We start from the raw sequence: 17,367 nt of genomic DNA on the forward strand, positions 1-17,367 counted from the left end.
GGATACAGACCACGTCACACTCTTTGAGTCACTCAGAGTTGCTTAGAAAACCACTGTCACTGTATTTCGAGCATCTGAAGGATAATACCCTCCAGCTAGGTCTTTTGGACATAAAGTGACAGAAGTATTATGGCTTCTTTTCCTCTTTCTAGATCGGATGTTTTGACGTGGCTTCCTGCATCTGTGCTGTTTGTGGGTATCATTTATGCTGGTTCCAGAGCATTGTCCAGACTGGTAAGTGTTAGAGGTTTTGGGAGGACAGCCCTTTGTCTTTTGCCCCTTTTCCTTTTAACATATTGTGCTCTGGATCAAAGGGGACAAAGCAGCAGCTTTAATAATGGTGTAGCTAGATTAGACAACAAGTCTTGGACCTGGGGCCAACATGGGGTCTTTTACCCCCCTCCCTAAATTGAAGATGAACAGATAACAGGGAATGGCCAACTTGTTTTATAAGGTGGAGATGCGGGAAGAAAGAGTAGCGACGTTTGTGGAGCCTGCCATAGACAGGGCCAGCCTGATCTGCTTCAATTCAAGCTACCCTCAGGCGCAGGCAGAGAGGGTTTCGCCTGCTTCTTGCTTCTAGTGAACCGTAACCTTGCCCATTGGTAATGTGGCCCCAGGGCATACTGGGTTCAGTCGTGGATGTGCTTGTACAGGCCTGGCACAGAGTTAACAGCCAGTAACATGGGGATGCTAGTGAAACAAGTGTTCATTCTCTCCTCCTAGCCCCGCCCCCCCCAGGATTGAGTTCCTCAAAGGTGCGAACTGTGAAAAACAAACTTCTTCCAGTTACATTACATAGAACTCCAACATTTTAGTTATTTTGCCATCAAAAGAGAATCCATTAATACCACCATTGACCAGAGACTCAGAACATGGCTTAAAAATCAGTAATGGTAGTAATGCTTCTTCCCGTTTTGTCCCCTGACTACTAACTGGTTTTCATCAGAAAATGATTGTGTTCCTACTTTTGGAAAAATGCAAAATTTGCAAAACAATGTAAAGTTGGTTGTTATGTTGTTCTCTTAAGTCTCAGATATGAAAACAGTAACAACAGACAAGCAAGATCTGCTTAACTGGATAACAATATCACGGTATTGTTAGGACAACTCCAAAGTTGCAAAATAGCAGTTGAGAATTAATAGCAATAATTTCTAAATGAAATCATTTTTCTTTCATGCTTGATAAGCGTAAGTGGACGGGATGATGTGTGCAGTGGGGGAGGAACGTCCTGGGTGGGCCTAGGAAATGGCCCACGGTGCCTGGTGGTGCACAGCCAGAGCAGAAGGCCTGCACTGGCTTTCAGCTGCCTCTTGATGATTCTGTCAGGCTCCTGCGACTCTGCTGCCTCACTTTACAGCCTGTGACCTGCAGAGGGTGCTCCCTCTCCTACAGCAGAGAAGAGCATTTGATTAAAAAACAAAAAAAAACAAAAAAGTGTTGAGAGGTTTAAATGTCTAACTATTATGTCGCTTTGTACACCTGAAACTAATAAAAATGAATCAATTTAAAAAACAAAAAAACAAAAAAAACCACAATGTGTTGTCCAAAGCCTTTTAAAGTTTTTAATAGGATCTGGGTAGTTATGGATGCCAGAATTTTGTTACTATTGTTGTGCTAATAACAACAATATTTTTTGTATGTACCGTGCTATTTCATATGTTTACAGAGTGATCTGTTTCCTATGTCTTTGTATGTGATTCTCATAGTTACCTAAGAGGTAAGGCAGATGTTCATCACCTGACAGAAGAAGGAACTTAAGTGTGGAAAGTCTTGGTCATCTGCCTCTGGTTCCAGATAGTTGCAGCTTCTCTGACCTTTTGCCTTTTCAGATGTGCTCATTAGGACCAATGCATATAGATTGTAGAATGAGTCCAGGGTATAGCAGTCATGCATAACTTCAGACTCTTTTGGGTGCAAGTGTTAGAAAGCTCACAAACTGGTCTAAATCAAAGGGAAATTCATGGTTCATATACCCGAAAAGCCAGAGGGGTAAGAGCTGCTTCAGGCAAGGCTTGATCCAGAGGTTCCAGTGACATATTCAGAACCCAGTTTCTCTCTCTCTGTCTTTGCCCCATTTCGTAGCCAGGCTCTCCCGTCATGGGTGTTATTGACTCCAGACTCACATCCTCCATATTTTAAGTCTAATAGAAAGATAGCTCCTGCATGAGTCCCAAGATTCACTCTGATTGCATCAGTCAGGGCTACTGCCCATCCCAGGTCTGAAAGCTAACCAGGAGGATGGAACTATGCTGATTGGCTGGCCCTGGATCCTGGCCTCCCTGAACCAGTCACTGTGGCTGAAGAGACTCAGAGTACTGTTTAGCCCGCCCTCATACAGGATCCCGTCCTGGATCCCACAGACTCAGAGAAGGCATGGCAGGTCCTCTATGTTGGAGTGCTTTACCAAAAGAAGGGATAAGGCTATTAGGTGGTCAAAACCCCCTCAAAAGTCCATTGTAAATGTAGTCTAGAACATTCTCAGGCAAATGGGGAGTTCTGTAACCCAGAGCAATGCTTCTGGAGGTAGGATCCACAGGCGGCGCCAGTCTGTGAGTTCTGTGTTACCTATCCGCAGGAGATTGTGCCAGAATATGCATCAACTTTGGCATTGAACACACTGCTTAGTTGAGCTGACTTTTTTTCTTTTTCATAGCAATACTTTTTGTAGAAGGAAGCAATGCATTTACATTCTGACTGCTTATCTTCCTGAGGACCAGCACTTTGAGTGGCATTGACCTAGAGCACAGCCTTCTTTGATACGCAAAAAGAAGCTGCCACAATTCAAATTCTGAGCAAAGGGAAACAGCCAAAAAGCCAAACATACCCAGTTAGGGAAAGAGGAGGAAAGAAAGCAGGCACACATTGTTTTTAGGTGAAATAACCCAGCATCTTTTCTTTATTTTCGAGCTTTTTGTTTTTACATAGTTGCTTAAAAATTCACAAAGTGGATTAAACATGAGGCACTCATACAGCTTGTGTTAGATAGAAAACAGGCAGCAATGTGCTGGCGCCACGCTGTCAGTTTAATGAATCCATGAGGAATTGGGGGGAAAGTGCTCAGTTAAAAATCTGTGGGTGTATTGTTATGCAAAACACTTTCTAGGTAGCTCTGCTCTGTAAAGGCCTCCTTTCTCTGACTAAGACTTTAAAGCTGTTTTCCTGATGAGCAACCCCTGAGAGGAAGCTCGTTTAACTCTGCAAAGGCTCTGTGGAGACAGATCTTTATTGGTTTTTCCACCTCAAACTCACGACCAAATGATATACAGAGCTAAGGGAAAGAGATTCTTCTGTGGTTCTCCATTCAGCAAATATTTATTGGGGATCTGCTATGTGCTGGGGGCTTGACAAATAAATCACTGTTCCTGACCTTGAGAAACTTCAAGGGGAGTCAGTGAGAGATACACTGCTCACTATTGAACAGCCACCATGAATGTTCCTTTGCCGGGCACTTCCCATTGCCAACCTTCATGACAGATGAAGTCAGACTTAATTACTCCCATTTACAGAGGAGGAAACTGGGATGCAAATTATTTGACCAAGATCAATAACTCGTAAATGTTAAAGCAGAGACACAAACCCAAGCTTGTCAACTATGCAGTTCATCTGCAAAGCTTACCGTTTCCTCCTCAAATCACACCCACCAAAGGAGATCAGCCCCTCAGGACTGAGCGAGGCGGAGGGGACAGAACCATGTAGTTGCTCTTCCTTCTACTCAGGCTATTTTGGGTCTGCTTCTCCAGCTTTTCTATACTGAATATGGTCACAGCGATGGTGGCTGTGATGGCGTGAGGGCCAGTCTTTGGACGGACAGTGCTATGTTGACTGGTCATTATTACCCTTGTCATAATTTCCTGGCCAGAAACCTTCTCAGCTAGACAGGATTACCTCAAAGTCGGTGAGTGTTTAGAACAGATGTGCAAATGCATACATTAGTTACTTGCCTGTGAGAGGTCATCCCGGTATTGGTGATTTGGCAGCCCAAACCATGCTGTTTTCTTGCTTGGGGAAACCAGGGTCAGCAGTTGGAGAGACTCTGCAAATCTAAGTTAAGGCATCCTGACAGGTCTGGACTTGGTTTTTTACCCAGCTCTTTGATCTTGGTCCTTCCCTAATTGCTTGTCAGGGTTTCTGTCTTTCATGAGCACAACATTCACTCAACACTTGGGGTGGAGATCGGATGGGGATGTTGGTGAGGAAACACACATGGATAATTAGACCCATGTGGAGTAAGTTACTCAGCTAAGCACATTGGAGCGCTTGGGTCCCCTCCCCCTTGTTTGGCTCCAATATTATGTAAAGGAACTTGGATCCACAAAGGAAAAGAGCGTAAATATTGACATAGAATGGAGAGTCTTCCTCTAGTGTTCCCTGTTACTGCTGACTGGAGGCAGCTCTCCTCTTGCACATTTTCTTATCAGAGCCAATCAGAGTCCAACTGCAAGGATTCCTTATTTTGCTCTCTGGCAAAATAGTAAAGCCCTCCTCTGGATTTTAGTTATCTTCTTGCTCCGTCTAAAGATGTTCTCCTAACCCTTATAAAATGACTATTAAATAGAGCTCCGAGGGGAAACTTCACAACATTGGACTTAGCAATGAGTTCTTGGATATGACACCAGAGACACATGCAGCAAAAGAAAAAACAGACAAATTGGACTTCATCAAAATGAAAAACTTTGGTGCATCAAAAGACACTATCAACAGAGTAAAAAAGCAGCCCAAGGATAGGAGAAAAGATTTGCAAATCATTTATCTGATAAGGGATTAATATCCAGAACATACAGAAAACAGCAAAACCCAAACAACCTGGGCAAAGGACATAAATAAACATTTCTCCAAACAAGATATACAAATGGCCAATAAACTCATGAAGATGCAAATCAGCTTCACACCCGTTAGGTTGTCAATTATCAAAAATACAGAAAATAACAAGTGTTGGTGAGGATGTGGAGAAATCGGAACCCTTGTGTGTTGCTTTTAGGAAAGTTAAATGGTGCATCTCTTGTGGAAAACACTATGGTAGAGCTTCAAAAAATTAAAAATAGAATTACCATAGGATTCAACAGTTCCTCTTCCGAGGAATTAAAAAAATTGAATTCAGAAACTTGACCAGATATTTGTGTACCCATGTAAACAGCAGCATTATTCACAATAGTCGAAAGGTGGAAGTGTGGGGACAGAGTCCCAGAGAGCAGTTTCCAGGCTCTTGGCCTCATGTGGAAAGGTGCTGGCTCAGGTAGTAGATGGCTGTCAGCTGTGGCTAATTGACCATCAGCTGTAACCCGTGAGCCAATTAGCCACTGATATAACTGCCATGGCTGCGTTGGTTGGGGAGTCAGTCAGTTGGCAGGCAGAGAAGTGGACAGCAGGTTGTAGGTCATGTGACTCCAGCCTCCATTGAGACTATAGTGCCTCCAGTGAGACTACACTGGTATGAGTCCCCTATCTATGTCTCCATGGGTGTTCCTTTTTGGCCTCACCATATCCTGCGTTCTTATGCGGGGAGCGGAACCAGAGACCCCGCAGGCTGCCCCGCATGACAAATGGCACAGCAAACAGGGTCTCCCACATGAAGGAAGTGACCCAGGTATCTTATCAGTGGATGAATGGATAAACAAACTGTGGTATATGCACACATGGAATATTATTCAGCCTTAAAGAGGAAGGAAATTCTGACACATGCTACAGCATAGGTGAACTTTGAGGACATTGTGTTAAGTGTAATAAGCCAGTCACAAAAGGACAAATACTCTATGATTCCACTTTTATGAGATACCTAGGGTAGTCAGACTCACAGAGACAGAAAGTGGAATGGTGCTTTCCAGAGACTATGAGAAGGGAAGAATGGGGAGTTAGTATTTAATGGGTACGGAGTTTCAGTTTTGCAAGATGAAAAATTTCTGGACATAGATGGTGGTGATGGTTGCACAACAGTGTAAGTGTACTTAATGCCCCTGAACTGTACACTTAAAAATGGCTAAAATAGTAACTTTCATGTGTATATTTTACCCCAATTTAAAATATATATTTATTTCTAAAAACCCTGAGCTCCAGAAGAGGTTTTTCTCGAGGATTCTATGAAGAGGAGAGGATGCTGATGTTCTCCCACTTGCCTTGCTCAGAACGCCTGTGGGTGCTGTGTGACGTGCATGTTTAGTTTCACTGAATTTATTTCTATGCACTGGGGTGAAAAGTGTGAGAGGAGCCGCCGTTCACTGAGAGCAGGCCAGTCTGCCCTCAGTTGTAGCCCGTGCATTTATGTTCCCATGTGGGCAAGCTGGAGAGCTGAGGCCACCCACCCCTGACGCCTTTGCTACTCCCATGCATCTCGCCACGCCAGAGGAGCTCCTGGTATTTTCAGATGTCTATTTTTCATATAGCAAGGCCCCTACATGGGTCAGCTATTTTATGTGATGCACAAGTGAAGGACTGAAATGGCCTCCACACTTGTACTGGAGATCCACTGGGAAAGAGGGGAGTCTGGTCCTCTGCCCTCAAGGAGTTTGCTATCTAATGACAAAATAATAAAATTAATGTAAATAAACACTTAAATTTACTTCCTGCTAATCAGTTTGTAAATGTGTTCATTTATACACACATATACACCTGTAGAAAGACCTCATCACTCCAAAAAGGACGTGGGGTGGCTTAAAAAATAAACGTGATTAAAATATGATAAAACATTTTTTATGAATAGAATTTTAAAAGAAATCTTGGTAAAGTGTAACAGAAGAAGAACTAGGTGAGCCCACAGAGAGACTTAGCACATAGAAATTTATGCCATAATACCTTACAAAATAAATACAGTTTGGCCTTGAATTCGGCCCTCGGCTTTCTGTAACCAAATAAAAAAAGTTAACAAGACTCAGTGCTTATAAGAGCGGGGCCATTGCTGAAGAAAAGCAAAGCTCTTCCTTGCTCTCAGGTCTTGAGTCCTCATAAAGGTAGACAGGGCAACTTTGTGGTGGTGGGGGGTGGGGTCTTCAGTAAAATCTTTGTAACAAACACAACAGTAGCCTAGTTTCTAGAATTCTTAATGCATGTTTAAGGCATGACAACGTAGCACAGCTCAGTATGAGTTTTTCTCTGGGGCTAAAACCACTGCTGTCTAGTTTTCTGGCTCCCTTCACAGGTGGGCAGACTGCCTTTAGGCTGTCCTCTAGGAACATTATTTCTGGCATGAACAATTTTGATAAAAATTGGGCAGCCAAAAGTTCAAAGATGCATTCTTTGGAAAGGGCCTGGAGTACATTTAATCTATATTATACATTAAGGCTATGCCAACACATTTAAAAATCACCAAAAAGAAGGTAGGATTGACATTCTTTTATAAAAATTAAGAAGCTGACCCAGAACTCATGCTTCAAAAAGGAAGTCACCCCCCATGTGTGCAGAGTGACCCAAGGCCACGCTTGTGGGCCGGGCCACAATTTTCCATCGCAAACTGTTCTAAGTCAGTTCTAACACCTGAACAAATAATAATCAAGGCTTCAAAATTGAAGTCTGGAAAGTATGGGAATAATGACAATTTTTAAGTCATAATTACCCATTTCTCTTTACAGCCAGAGAAAAATTTCCAATGGTACATGGATGAAATGCTGAATTTTCAGCTAACAGACTGTAAGAATAAATAAGTTGCAAGTTGTGGCCCTAAGCAACTAAGTGAACTGGCCTGCAGTGTAGTTGAATTTGGTCAATTACATTTGTGTCAAAAAATGATTATTTGGGCTTTATGGTAGTTAATCTTGGGTCATTTTTTCCTGATGAAAGATGGCCATTCCTACAGTCGTGACAATATGGAAGACGTGCGTATTTTTCTGTTCTCTTTAACAGTAAGCAAGTATCTAGATCATCCAATTATTAAGAGGCAGGTTAAAAGGAGAACCAGAATATATCCTTTCCTTTTTCTCATCTGTATAATGGGGATGCTAATAGTATTTACCTCATAGAGTTATTAAGAAGATTAAATATATAAAGCAGTTTGGCATATAATAAGTATTAAATCTTAACTCTTGCTATTACTGTTCTCATTTCTCAAAGTTTTGATCTGATCTAACAAAAGTTAAGTCCTGCTGGCCCTCACTCCATAAAGATAACAAAGGGCTGGTTTTCTAAAATAATCAATCACTGTGGGTCTCCTGAACTATTAGTGTAGATCAGACTGGGACTCGTGCACAGTGAGAGGCCAAGGAAAAATCAGTAATGAAATGTTTACACTGCCTTAATATTGTTTGTGATAGATCTCTATGGAGGCTGACATAGTCAATTGTAGAATTACTGTTTCTAAAGCCTGATAAATTCTCAGTAGAAAAAAGTGGCTTGAGAAATTCAGATTTAAATTTTTAAAAGTAGAAATGGAAATATGCCTTTTAAAAATGGCATAGGGGGCGGCCGGATGGCTCAGTTGGTTAGAGTATAAGGTTGCCGGTTCAATTCCCACATGGAATGGTGGGCTGTGCCCCCTGGACTTGAAAAAATGGCAACTGGACTTGGAGCTGAGCTGCGCTCTCCACAACTAGATTGAAAGACAACGACTTGGAGCTGATGGGCCCTGGAGAAACACACTGTTCCCCAATATTCCCCAATTAAAATATATATATATATATATAAATAAAGAAATGGCATAGAGTTTTTACTCAGTGTTCATCCATTTTAGATCATCCATTTTAGACCAGTTTTATTACTGAAAGAAGCAAACTGGCAGGATTTGGAACACATCGGTCATAGTGAACTTCAGACAGCTGTAGGTCCAGGAAGTTTACTCTGGGGGGCTTGACATAATTTGGGTATTATAACGTCGAGGCTAGGAGCATGGGCTTGGCAGCTAGACAGGCCTGGACTGGAGTCACGGCTCTTCCTGAACCTGCTATGAGCTCTCCAGCAAGTTGCCACATCTTAGCTTCGGTTTTCTCGTCTATAAATCAAGGTAATATCATCCACTAATACAGTTTTTGGGAGGAGCTTTAAATAAGAGAATGCAATTAAAATTATTAGCCCGGTGCTTAACATATTATTGGTAGCTATTATTAGTGTACTTTAAAATCAATTTTATGCGTGTAGATAGATCCTTTTCCAGAATCTATATCTAATCAGAGTAGGACCAAGGGAGATGGAGAATAAAATTGAGAAAATTAAGCCTCCTTGAGGTCTAGGGTTAGGGTCTAGAATTCTATAATCTCAGTCCTAAATCTGATCTCATTACTGATTTCATAGTCAAGGAGGGAAAAGCATTTTAAATAAGGTCCTAATTTTAAATAAATAAGACCCAGGTTTCCTTTTTATATTCACTTTCGTGTGTCACATGATTAACCTGTCCAAGATTTTCTTTGCTATCTTCTCAAGCCAAGAACTAGAAGGTCAAGGAGCATGTTTGCAAATGGGTCTACTGGATAAAACCAGGTTTTTTTGTGTGTGTTTTTTTAATCTCTAATAATCTTAAAACACATAAAATATTTCAAAGTATAAAATGTTTTGAATAAAAAGAGGAATGAAAAGTACAAAAACAAATACAAAATACTTCAAATCAAGTTTGATTTTAAAAGGAAAAAAACCACCTTGAGTTGAACTGTTAATGAAAGATAAAAGTAGAAAATATTTTTAAAAGGCAAGAACTCTAAAAGAAATAAAACGGTGCAAGTTAGAACAAAATGCTCAAATAGGTCAATGCTATGAAGTTATAAAAGTGTTAAAAAAAATCAGGTAAAGATATATCCTCTAAAAAGAGAAAAACTGAATCCATCTGGAAGTCAGTGAGCAGCATGGTCTTCAAGCAGGTCCTCTAAGCGGGAACAATTTCTCAGCTCAGGGTCCTTGTGGAGACCACTGAAGGTCGGCTTGGTACCAGGTAACACTGAACCTTTGGAGCAGTGCTCCTGAACCACTCATCTAGGCCCTTTACCTACATTATTTCTGTTTTCCACCCGCCAATAGCTCCAGGTCATAGGTATTTGTAATTCATACTACAGAGCAGTTAACGAAAGTTTCGATAAGTGCCCTGCTCCACTGGCAGATGGTAGAGCTGAGGCCTGAGCCAGTCTGATGCCAAACCCATACATATTCTTTACCTTTCTCTGCCTTCCAAGAAACATCATTATCATCATCGACAAAGAAATAACAAAATCCCACGTCCATTAACCCTTCTCCCTCACCTTGTCAAGACTGTCAAATTAGGAGAGACTGCGGTTCTTAGCAACAGGCCCTCAATAGTCAATACGCAGTGGGTCCTCTGTGTATCTTAATAACCCACTGGAGTGTCATATACGTATATGACACCCATTTTGGGGGTGCAAAGTTGATTCCAGTCATTCCGATATTTACCTCAGTTCAGTCTCCTATTTCCTGAATGTGGATGCTCTTCATCGTCACTGCCACTACCAACTTCAAGCCACCATCTTATCATTACTTGTCTTCGTTTCCTGTGGCTGTTGTAACAAATTATACCCTACCTAGGTGGCTTAAAACAATACAAATTTATTCTCTCCAAGTTCTAGGCCAGAAGTGCAAAATTAGCATCCCTGGGCTGAAATCAAGGTGTGTCAGCAGTGCTGCACTCCCTCCAGAGGCTCTAGGAAGGATATGTTCCTTGCTTTTCCCACCTTCTGGTGGCTGCTGGCATTCCTTGATTTGTGGCCACGTCACTCTAATCTTTATCTCTGTGGTCACATCGCCTCCTCTCTGTGTCTGTCAAATCTCTGCCTTTCTCTTATACATACGTGTGTTTGCATTTAGAACTCGCCTGGATAAGCCAAGGTAAATGTCCCATCTCAAGATTGTCAACTTAATCATGTTTGCAAAGACCCCTTTTTGCTATGTAAGGTGACATTCATAGGTTCAGGGATTAGAGCACAGCTGTTTGTTTGTTTTTTTGGAAGGGGGCAATTTTTCAGTCTACCATTCTACCATACCCCTAGACTTTTGCAACCATCTCTGCCTCCTGTCCTCTACCCAGCAGCCCAAGTTCCTTTAAACTCACAGATCAAATCATGTCTCTGTCTGCTTTAACTTCAGTGGCTCCTATGGCCTTTGGCACAGCCCCGATTCCTTGGCATGGCCTGTGATTTCCTCTCCATCTTTCTCTCCCCAGCTTCTCCCTTCCATGTTATATTCCACCCGGCTCAATTTCCCCCAGTTTCCAGAGGAGCTGGGTTCACTCTCTTCTCTGGGCTGTTGTGTGTTCCTCTGCCTGCAACACTGTCTATCCCCTTTGTTTTTATTTGGCCCATTCGAGTTCATCATTCTCTTCTCATTTAGACTTTGAACTTCACTTCCTCCGAGAAGGCTTCCTCTCCCAGTGGTCATGTGTGCCGTTCTGTGGGCTCCACCAGAGCTCTTACCTCGATAGGGACAGTCTCCCTATCATGTGACCTCGTTCACAGGATGTGTCTCCTGCACCTGGCACAGTGCCTGCCACATAGTAGGTGCTTAATAAATTTGTGTTGATGAGAATACCTGTAGGAGGGGAGCTTCTACACCCATCCTACCAAGCATAATACTACCACTGAGAGCACTAATCTATGCAGAAGAATTTTTGCTGGAGAGGATTATACATGTGAATGCCAGAAGTTCCCACGGATCTTTATTTTTAAGAAGAAATCAAGAATTATGTAATTAGGAGATCAAAGGAAATATTTTCATGCTTATTGTTCTGCTTTCTTTTAGGCCATTCCTGTGTTTCTCACTTTGCATAATGTAGCTGAAGTTATTATCTGTGGGCACCAGAAGTGTTTTCGGAAAGAGGTAAATGATAACATAAAATGCTGGTTTCACTTCCCTTGCTTTAAATTTCAAAGACACACCTTTTGTTTTTTTGTGTGTTTTTTTTCTCCTAATGGCCCAAATTAGTGTCTACCTTTTCCTGCCATCTGTTTCCAGTCAAGGCTGCCTGACAGTGGTCACTAATTTCAAGGATCATGGTTTTAACATCCCTTCAGTTCACCAAACACATGTGGAAATGCTTGTTGAGCTGAGTGGAATGCCACTCCAGGCCAGGCCTGAGCCAGGATCTCCCGATTGGCTGTGGATCTGGTGGTGGAAACATTCCTGCCCACAGCTCATGCCCACACCACGTGGACATACGTATATGGCCCAACTTCACATAGGGTGCTGGAGGCATTGGCCCACCCTGGGGACATTCCCTATTCTTCCCAGCCCCAGCTTGGCCTCACACCAGTTCGAAAAAGTGTCTTCACTCCTGTGCCTCCATCCGTGAAAAGGAATGATAACGTCTCCCAACTCATAAGAGCTGTTGGGAGGATGTAACGCAGCACATGTGTTAAGTGCTTCCAACAGCTTCTGGCACACAGTAGGTGCTCTGTACATTTTAGCTGTATTTACCAACGTTATTAGAGGTGGTTTTAATGTGGTCCCTCTTTTGGGAGTTTCTTTCTTTCTTTTTTCCCCCCTAACATCTACCCATTTAAAATGGGTTCATACCAAAATTTTGAACTTTTAAACTAGAGAGCGGCTGGTGGGCCATTCAGGCAGCATACTTCTTACAGGTACGTAGGAGAGTGGGGCGCCCTTCGCAGGGCCACTCTGCGCCCTCTGTCATCCCTGCCTGCTGCTCAGAGGTAGCTCCAGGGATACCCCCCTCGTTCATGGGTAGTTAACCTCTCCCTCTGTGCTGCCTTATTCCCCTGAGCCCATCAGCATGCTCAGTGTTCTCAGTCCTCCATGGGTAGAGCAGGCCCTGGGAGACCCACTCACATCAACCCAGCTCTGAAGGCTGTGTTCATAAAACCAGAACTCGACAGGAAAGCCGGCACCCTGCTCTGCCTGTGCACCCTCTCCCCATCCCCCTCCCCTCGTTCTTGCCCTTCCCACCACAGTGCCTGAGAGGGAATTGGCCTCCGTGCTGTCCACATCCTCATGTCTCTCACCTTGCACTGGCTCCTGCCTCTCCCCCACCGTTACCCTGAAATTGCTCTGGCTGAAGTCACTGGTGGCTTCATTTAGGGGACTCCGTTGGTCTTTTACACCATTCGTCACCCCCTCTCCCTTTTCTTGTCTCTCTTAGCCCCCTTGACCTTCATTCCCCCCCCCCCCCAGCTGGTTTCTTCCTGGGTCTCTGGCTCTTTCTTCACAGCCATCTGTCCATCTCTTTTTTTCCCTTTACCTGCCCTTCAGAGTCTCCTAGGGTCTGTCTCAGGAGCCTGTGGTTCCCACACCACACACTTTCTGTACAACCTCATCCACACCCATGCCACCAGCTACCTTCCATTCACTGGTGACTCCTAAGTCGCCATCTCCAGCCTGAACCTCTCTCTTGAGCTCAGATCCCCATGACCTGCTGGTCTCTGGTTCTCTGCCTTGCTGTCCTGAGCATCTGAAATGCAAAGGGATCAAAATGGAACTGATGTGTTTCTCCAAACCTGCTTCCCACTTGGTATTCCCAATCCTGATCATCACCTCCCAAGTCAGAGACAGCAAATGAAGGCTCACAGCCTGAAAGGGCTGGAGGGTGTCACAGCAGGACTGACAGACGGTTGGAGCAGAAGAGCTCCATAAAGGGTCACACTCTGGAGCTAGGTCACCTTGTCTCAAGCCCTGTGACCTTGGGCAACTGACCTAATTTCTCAGGGCCTCGGTGTCCTCATCTGTAGCATCTAACCCAAGACTATTAATTAACCTATAATGCAGTGAGTAAGTTAATGCATGTAGAGAGTAGCCCTCAGAATAAGTTAGCTAACCTAGAATAATGTCAGGTATTTATTGTTATTTTTGGCAGTGACTTTTGAGGAGTGTGCTGACCCAGTTAGAACCCTACGATATCATTAGGACTTATGACTGGGTAGTTTTGGGACTGAAGGGGCCTGAAAAAGTGAATGCCCTGACATTAATCCGGTAGGTGTTTTCAGAGCCTTGGGGGAATGGAGCTCAGACTTGAATTTATTGCTCATTTTTAGTCTGCATAGGTTCTGGGCTCCTTTAGTCAGAGGAGTTCAAAATAATAAAATAAAAAAGCATCAATTCTCTCCTCTGTGGAATGGGTGAACTCATTCAGGCACTGGATTGGTTTGCTGTCCTGTAATGGAAGCCCCTAAACAGTTGCCAGATGAACATGTTACTCATGGAAGAGTTGAACTATCCCTTTCATTTGTATTCTCTCTGTTCCTATTCTTCCGCCAAACCATTGAGATGTTGCTTATGTTTAGCTCAGAATCCTTTTTTTCCCCCGTGATGGGGGCAATTACCCAAGGGAGCCGGGTCACTTGAGTGTGTCATCCTTTCTGTACTGAAGGGATAGGTGTCCCCACCAGGGGGCAGTGGAACCAAGATTGGCATTGCCTCTGAACTCTACTGAGGCAGGTCCACAAAGATAAGAGACTGAAGGATCTAAAGATGCCAGCCACAGCTTCCTACACGAACAGAATCTTTTTATTAAAACAATGCATCTGGATTATATAGTAATGTGTGAAAACTGAAACTTGCCTTCATAGCAAACCCCATGTTTCTCTTGTCAGCGCTTCCCCTTTAAACACTTTATCTGAACTGGAGTTAAAAAATTGTAGTTTGTCCTCAACTAACAAAATAATCCTTCTGAAATGTTCAGAATTAATCTGTGACCCCACCTGACCGTTTCCCCTATCGTACATAGAACAATTTATGCTTCTCCTTGCTGGAAGTGTCTCCCTGAGTACAAAGGACTAATTCCCTTAAACTGACAAAAAAAAGAGGCGATCAAGCTAGAGTCTGCGTTAGAATGTCTTCTTTTTAGAGAGCTGTAAGTGCCAAGTTTAGATTTCCTCAATTTGCCTTTTTAAAAATCTTCTCTGTAGGGGTGGAGTCAAATGTTCCTTCTCCTTTTTTCTGTTTCTTAATTCACACATCATACCAGAGAATTTATAGCACCGCTGAGAGTCAGAGCTGGATTAATGAAAGGAAAATTTAAAGAGACAGGCTGAAAAAGAAGTTGAACATGAGCTTAATTTCTTTTCTTGCACAGGTTACATCGCTTTTTCTCTCTCTCCCTTTCATGGTGTGGAAGATATTGAAAAGCTTGACCCTGGTATCATTTTTTGTTTTTTTCATGAGTGAACATAAATCTAATGGTGAGAGTGGTAAAACTGCACATTCCAGGTGCTTTGCCGAGCTGACTCGACTCTGAACCTGAGTCATTCTTCATTTGGTCCAAGCAGAAAACGCCTCAGTAAATACTAAAATGCAGCAGACTGTTAAGCCCCCAATAAACTTACTCATATATATATATATATATATATATATATATATTTTTTTTTTTGCCTCTTGATCTAAATATTCTCTTTTAAGAAAAAAAAGTTTTTAAAGACTAACTATAAGTCTCTTTTTCTCATACAGAAAACTTCTCCTGCGAAGATCTGTAGGTAAGTTTAAAAATAAACAAACACACACACACCTCTAAAACACAAGATTTAACCTGATTTTTAACTTGAATGATAAACTCTTTGTTGACGATTCATGCCTAAGAGTTGACAGAGAAATTTATTATAAACATTCAGCCCAATTTTGTGTCTTGTTCTAAAATTTACTATCTCTCTTTTTCTGAACTATTTTATTCCTAAGGCAAAAACAACCCGTGCTAGATTTTAGTTGTTGATGCCCAAAACTTTACTAAGTGTTGTGCAATCCTGATGGAAAATGAAAATGAAAACATGGAAAGCCATAAAATTTTAAAAATAATGTTTGTAGTTTATTGGGTTTTTAAGAATTTCCGTGGTGGAAAAAACACTGGCCTGTGAGTCCAGGGATCTGAGTTGTGATTCTGGGCCACAGCAAAGTGCCGTCACCCTCCGTGCCTCAGTTTACTCAGCTGCACTCTCAGGCAGGTCCCTGTGGCCCAGGTGTGCTCTGACTGCTTCCTGCCTCCTCTACAGGAGCTACAAAGCTCAGTCCTGTAGATAGAAAACCAACAGAAATGCTTTGAAACTCGGATTTAGGACTTTTTGTTTCAGGTATTTCTGAACTTTCATCCAATCTTGTTTTTTGCCTTTATTACAGGCGGCTACTTGAAAAAAAAAAAAAAAGAATCATCAGGACTCATCCTGTTTAAAAGATTAGCAGGTGTTAAAGAGAGGCATTAAAGCCTTCTAATACCTGATACAATCAGGTATTGCTCAAGGCCAAGTTTGGCTGGAAAGCAGGGCTGTCTCACACCTGGCTGTTGGCCATCTTCCCTCAACCCCTAGGGGTTGTCTGTCTGAGGGGATCTCTAATGCTCATTGCCTGTGGATGGGAAGTGTCCTATGTGCTATAAAGCTTTCCACTGTAGGTAGACACTAAACCCATTAGGATTCTCCTCTTCTCCCACCTAAACCCTGCCTATTCTTGTACAGTCCCAGAAAACCTTCCTGACACTTCCTTCCACTCACCCCACCCGTTGCTTCTGAGTCCCTCAGCAATCCAGGTGCCTTGGAGTCTTTCATTTGTGTGTGTTCTTGGAAAGTTGATGAGGCTGGAGAAAAAAATGTTGGTGGGCTGGAAAGGAGAACCTTCCTGTGGTTGTCCCATGGGCCTCGGATGTCCCATGTCGTCGTCCTGACGTTCCTGGCATTCCCAGGGCTGTGAGGCCTCAGCTCTGAGCCTTCCTCCGTACCAGTCCTCCTGCCTCAGGCAAAGCCAGGCAGGCTAGTCTGTTGGGTACTCGACTACACAACTACATATGATGACAATTGTGAGGACTGTCGGGGTGTGGGGTTGTGGACAGAAGTCATTAGTATCACTATTGTCAGTATACTTAGGTTACAAATATCAGGTTGTTGTGTATTATGTCATGTGTGGCAGCCTGCTGGCCCTCTGGTCCCGCTCCCCACATAAGAACGCAGGATATGGCTAGGCCAAAAAGGAACACCCACGGAGCCATAGGTAGGGGAGCCATACCACTATATTCTCTCTGGCGGCCGGGCAAGACACACGCAGTACTAGCCACATGATCTGCAGTCCACCATTCACTTCTCCACCTGTCAACCCACCAACCAATCAACGCAGCCCCGCAGTTACATCAGTAGCCAATTGGCTAACCGGTTACAGCTGATGGCCAACCAATCACAGTTGATGGTCATTCACTACCCGAGCCAGCACCTCCCCACCTGAGGCGGAGAGCCTGGAAACTGCTCTCTGGGACTCTGTCCCCACAATTACATGTATATGTATATATGCCATATATACATTCTACATGTATATAGAATATATATTGGTGCGAGATGTCACATGACCAAGTCCTCTAAGAGTGAAAATGCTGTCTTCATTGATTCTGTTCATGCCTTTGATCCTTTGTTGCTTGCTGGCTAATGGAATGCTCAGTAGTAAACAGGCCCAACACTACATATTTTATTGCATTGTAAAATGGAAAGTGGGGGAGAGAGTATGTGGTAATGTGGGTTTTGTGCTTTC

The 17,367-nt window shown here is 43.0% G+C and overlaps 1 protein-coding gene across 9 annotated transcripts in view; it reads left to right on the plus strand.

The window, feature by feature from the left end:
• Positions 1–17,367, plus strand: part of TMEM241 (transmembrane protein 241) — a 111,262-nt gene that overhangs the window by 24,759 nt on the left and 69,136 nt on the right. For 8 of the 9 annotated variants that reach the window (XR_012498781.1, XR_012498782.1, XM_074340237.1 and 5 more), the window contains 3 exons: positions 153–234; positions 11,659–11,736; positions 15,316–15,341. Coding sequence is in view for 7 of the 9 variants with exons in the window: in XM_074340237.1 (XP_074196338.1) it covers positions 153–234; positions 11,659–11,736; positions 15,316–15,341 (186 nt within the window). In the remaining 2 variants the exon portion in view is untranslated. The remainder of the gene's footprint in view (positions 1–152; positions 235–11,658; positions 11,737–15,315; positions 15,342–17,367) is intronic. The other variant, XM_074340235.1, reaches the window with a different exon arrangement.

The sequence above is a fragment of the Rhinolophus sinicus genome, linkage group LG09 (genome assembly GCF_036562045.2).
Source record: "Rhinolophus sinicus isolate RSC01 linkage group LG09, ASM3656204v1, whole genome shotgun sequence".
Lineage (NCBI taxonomy): Eukaryota > Metazoa > Chordata > Mammalia > Chiroptera > Rhinolophidae > Rhinolophus > Rhinolophus sinicus.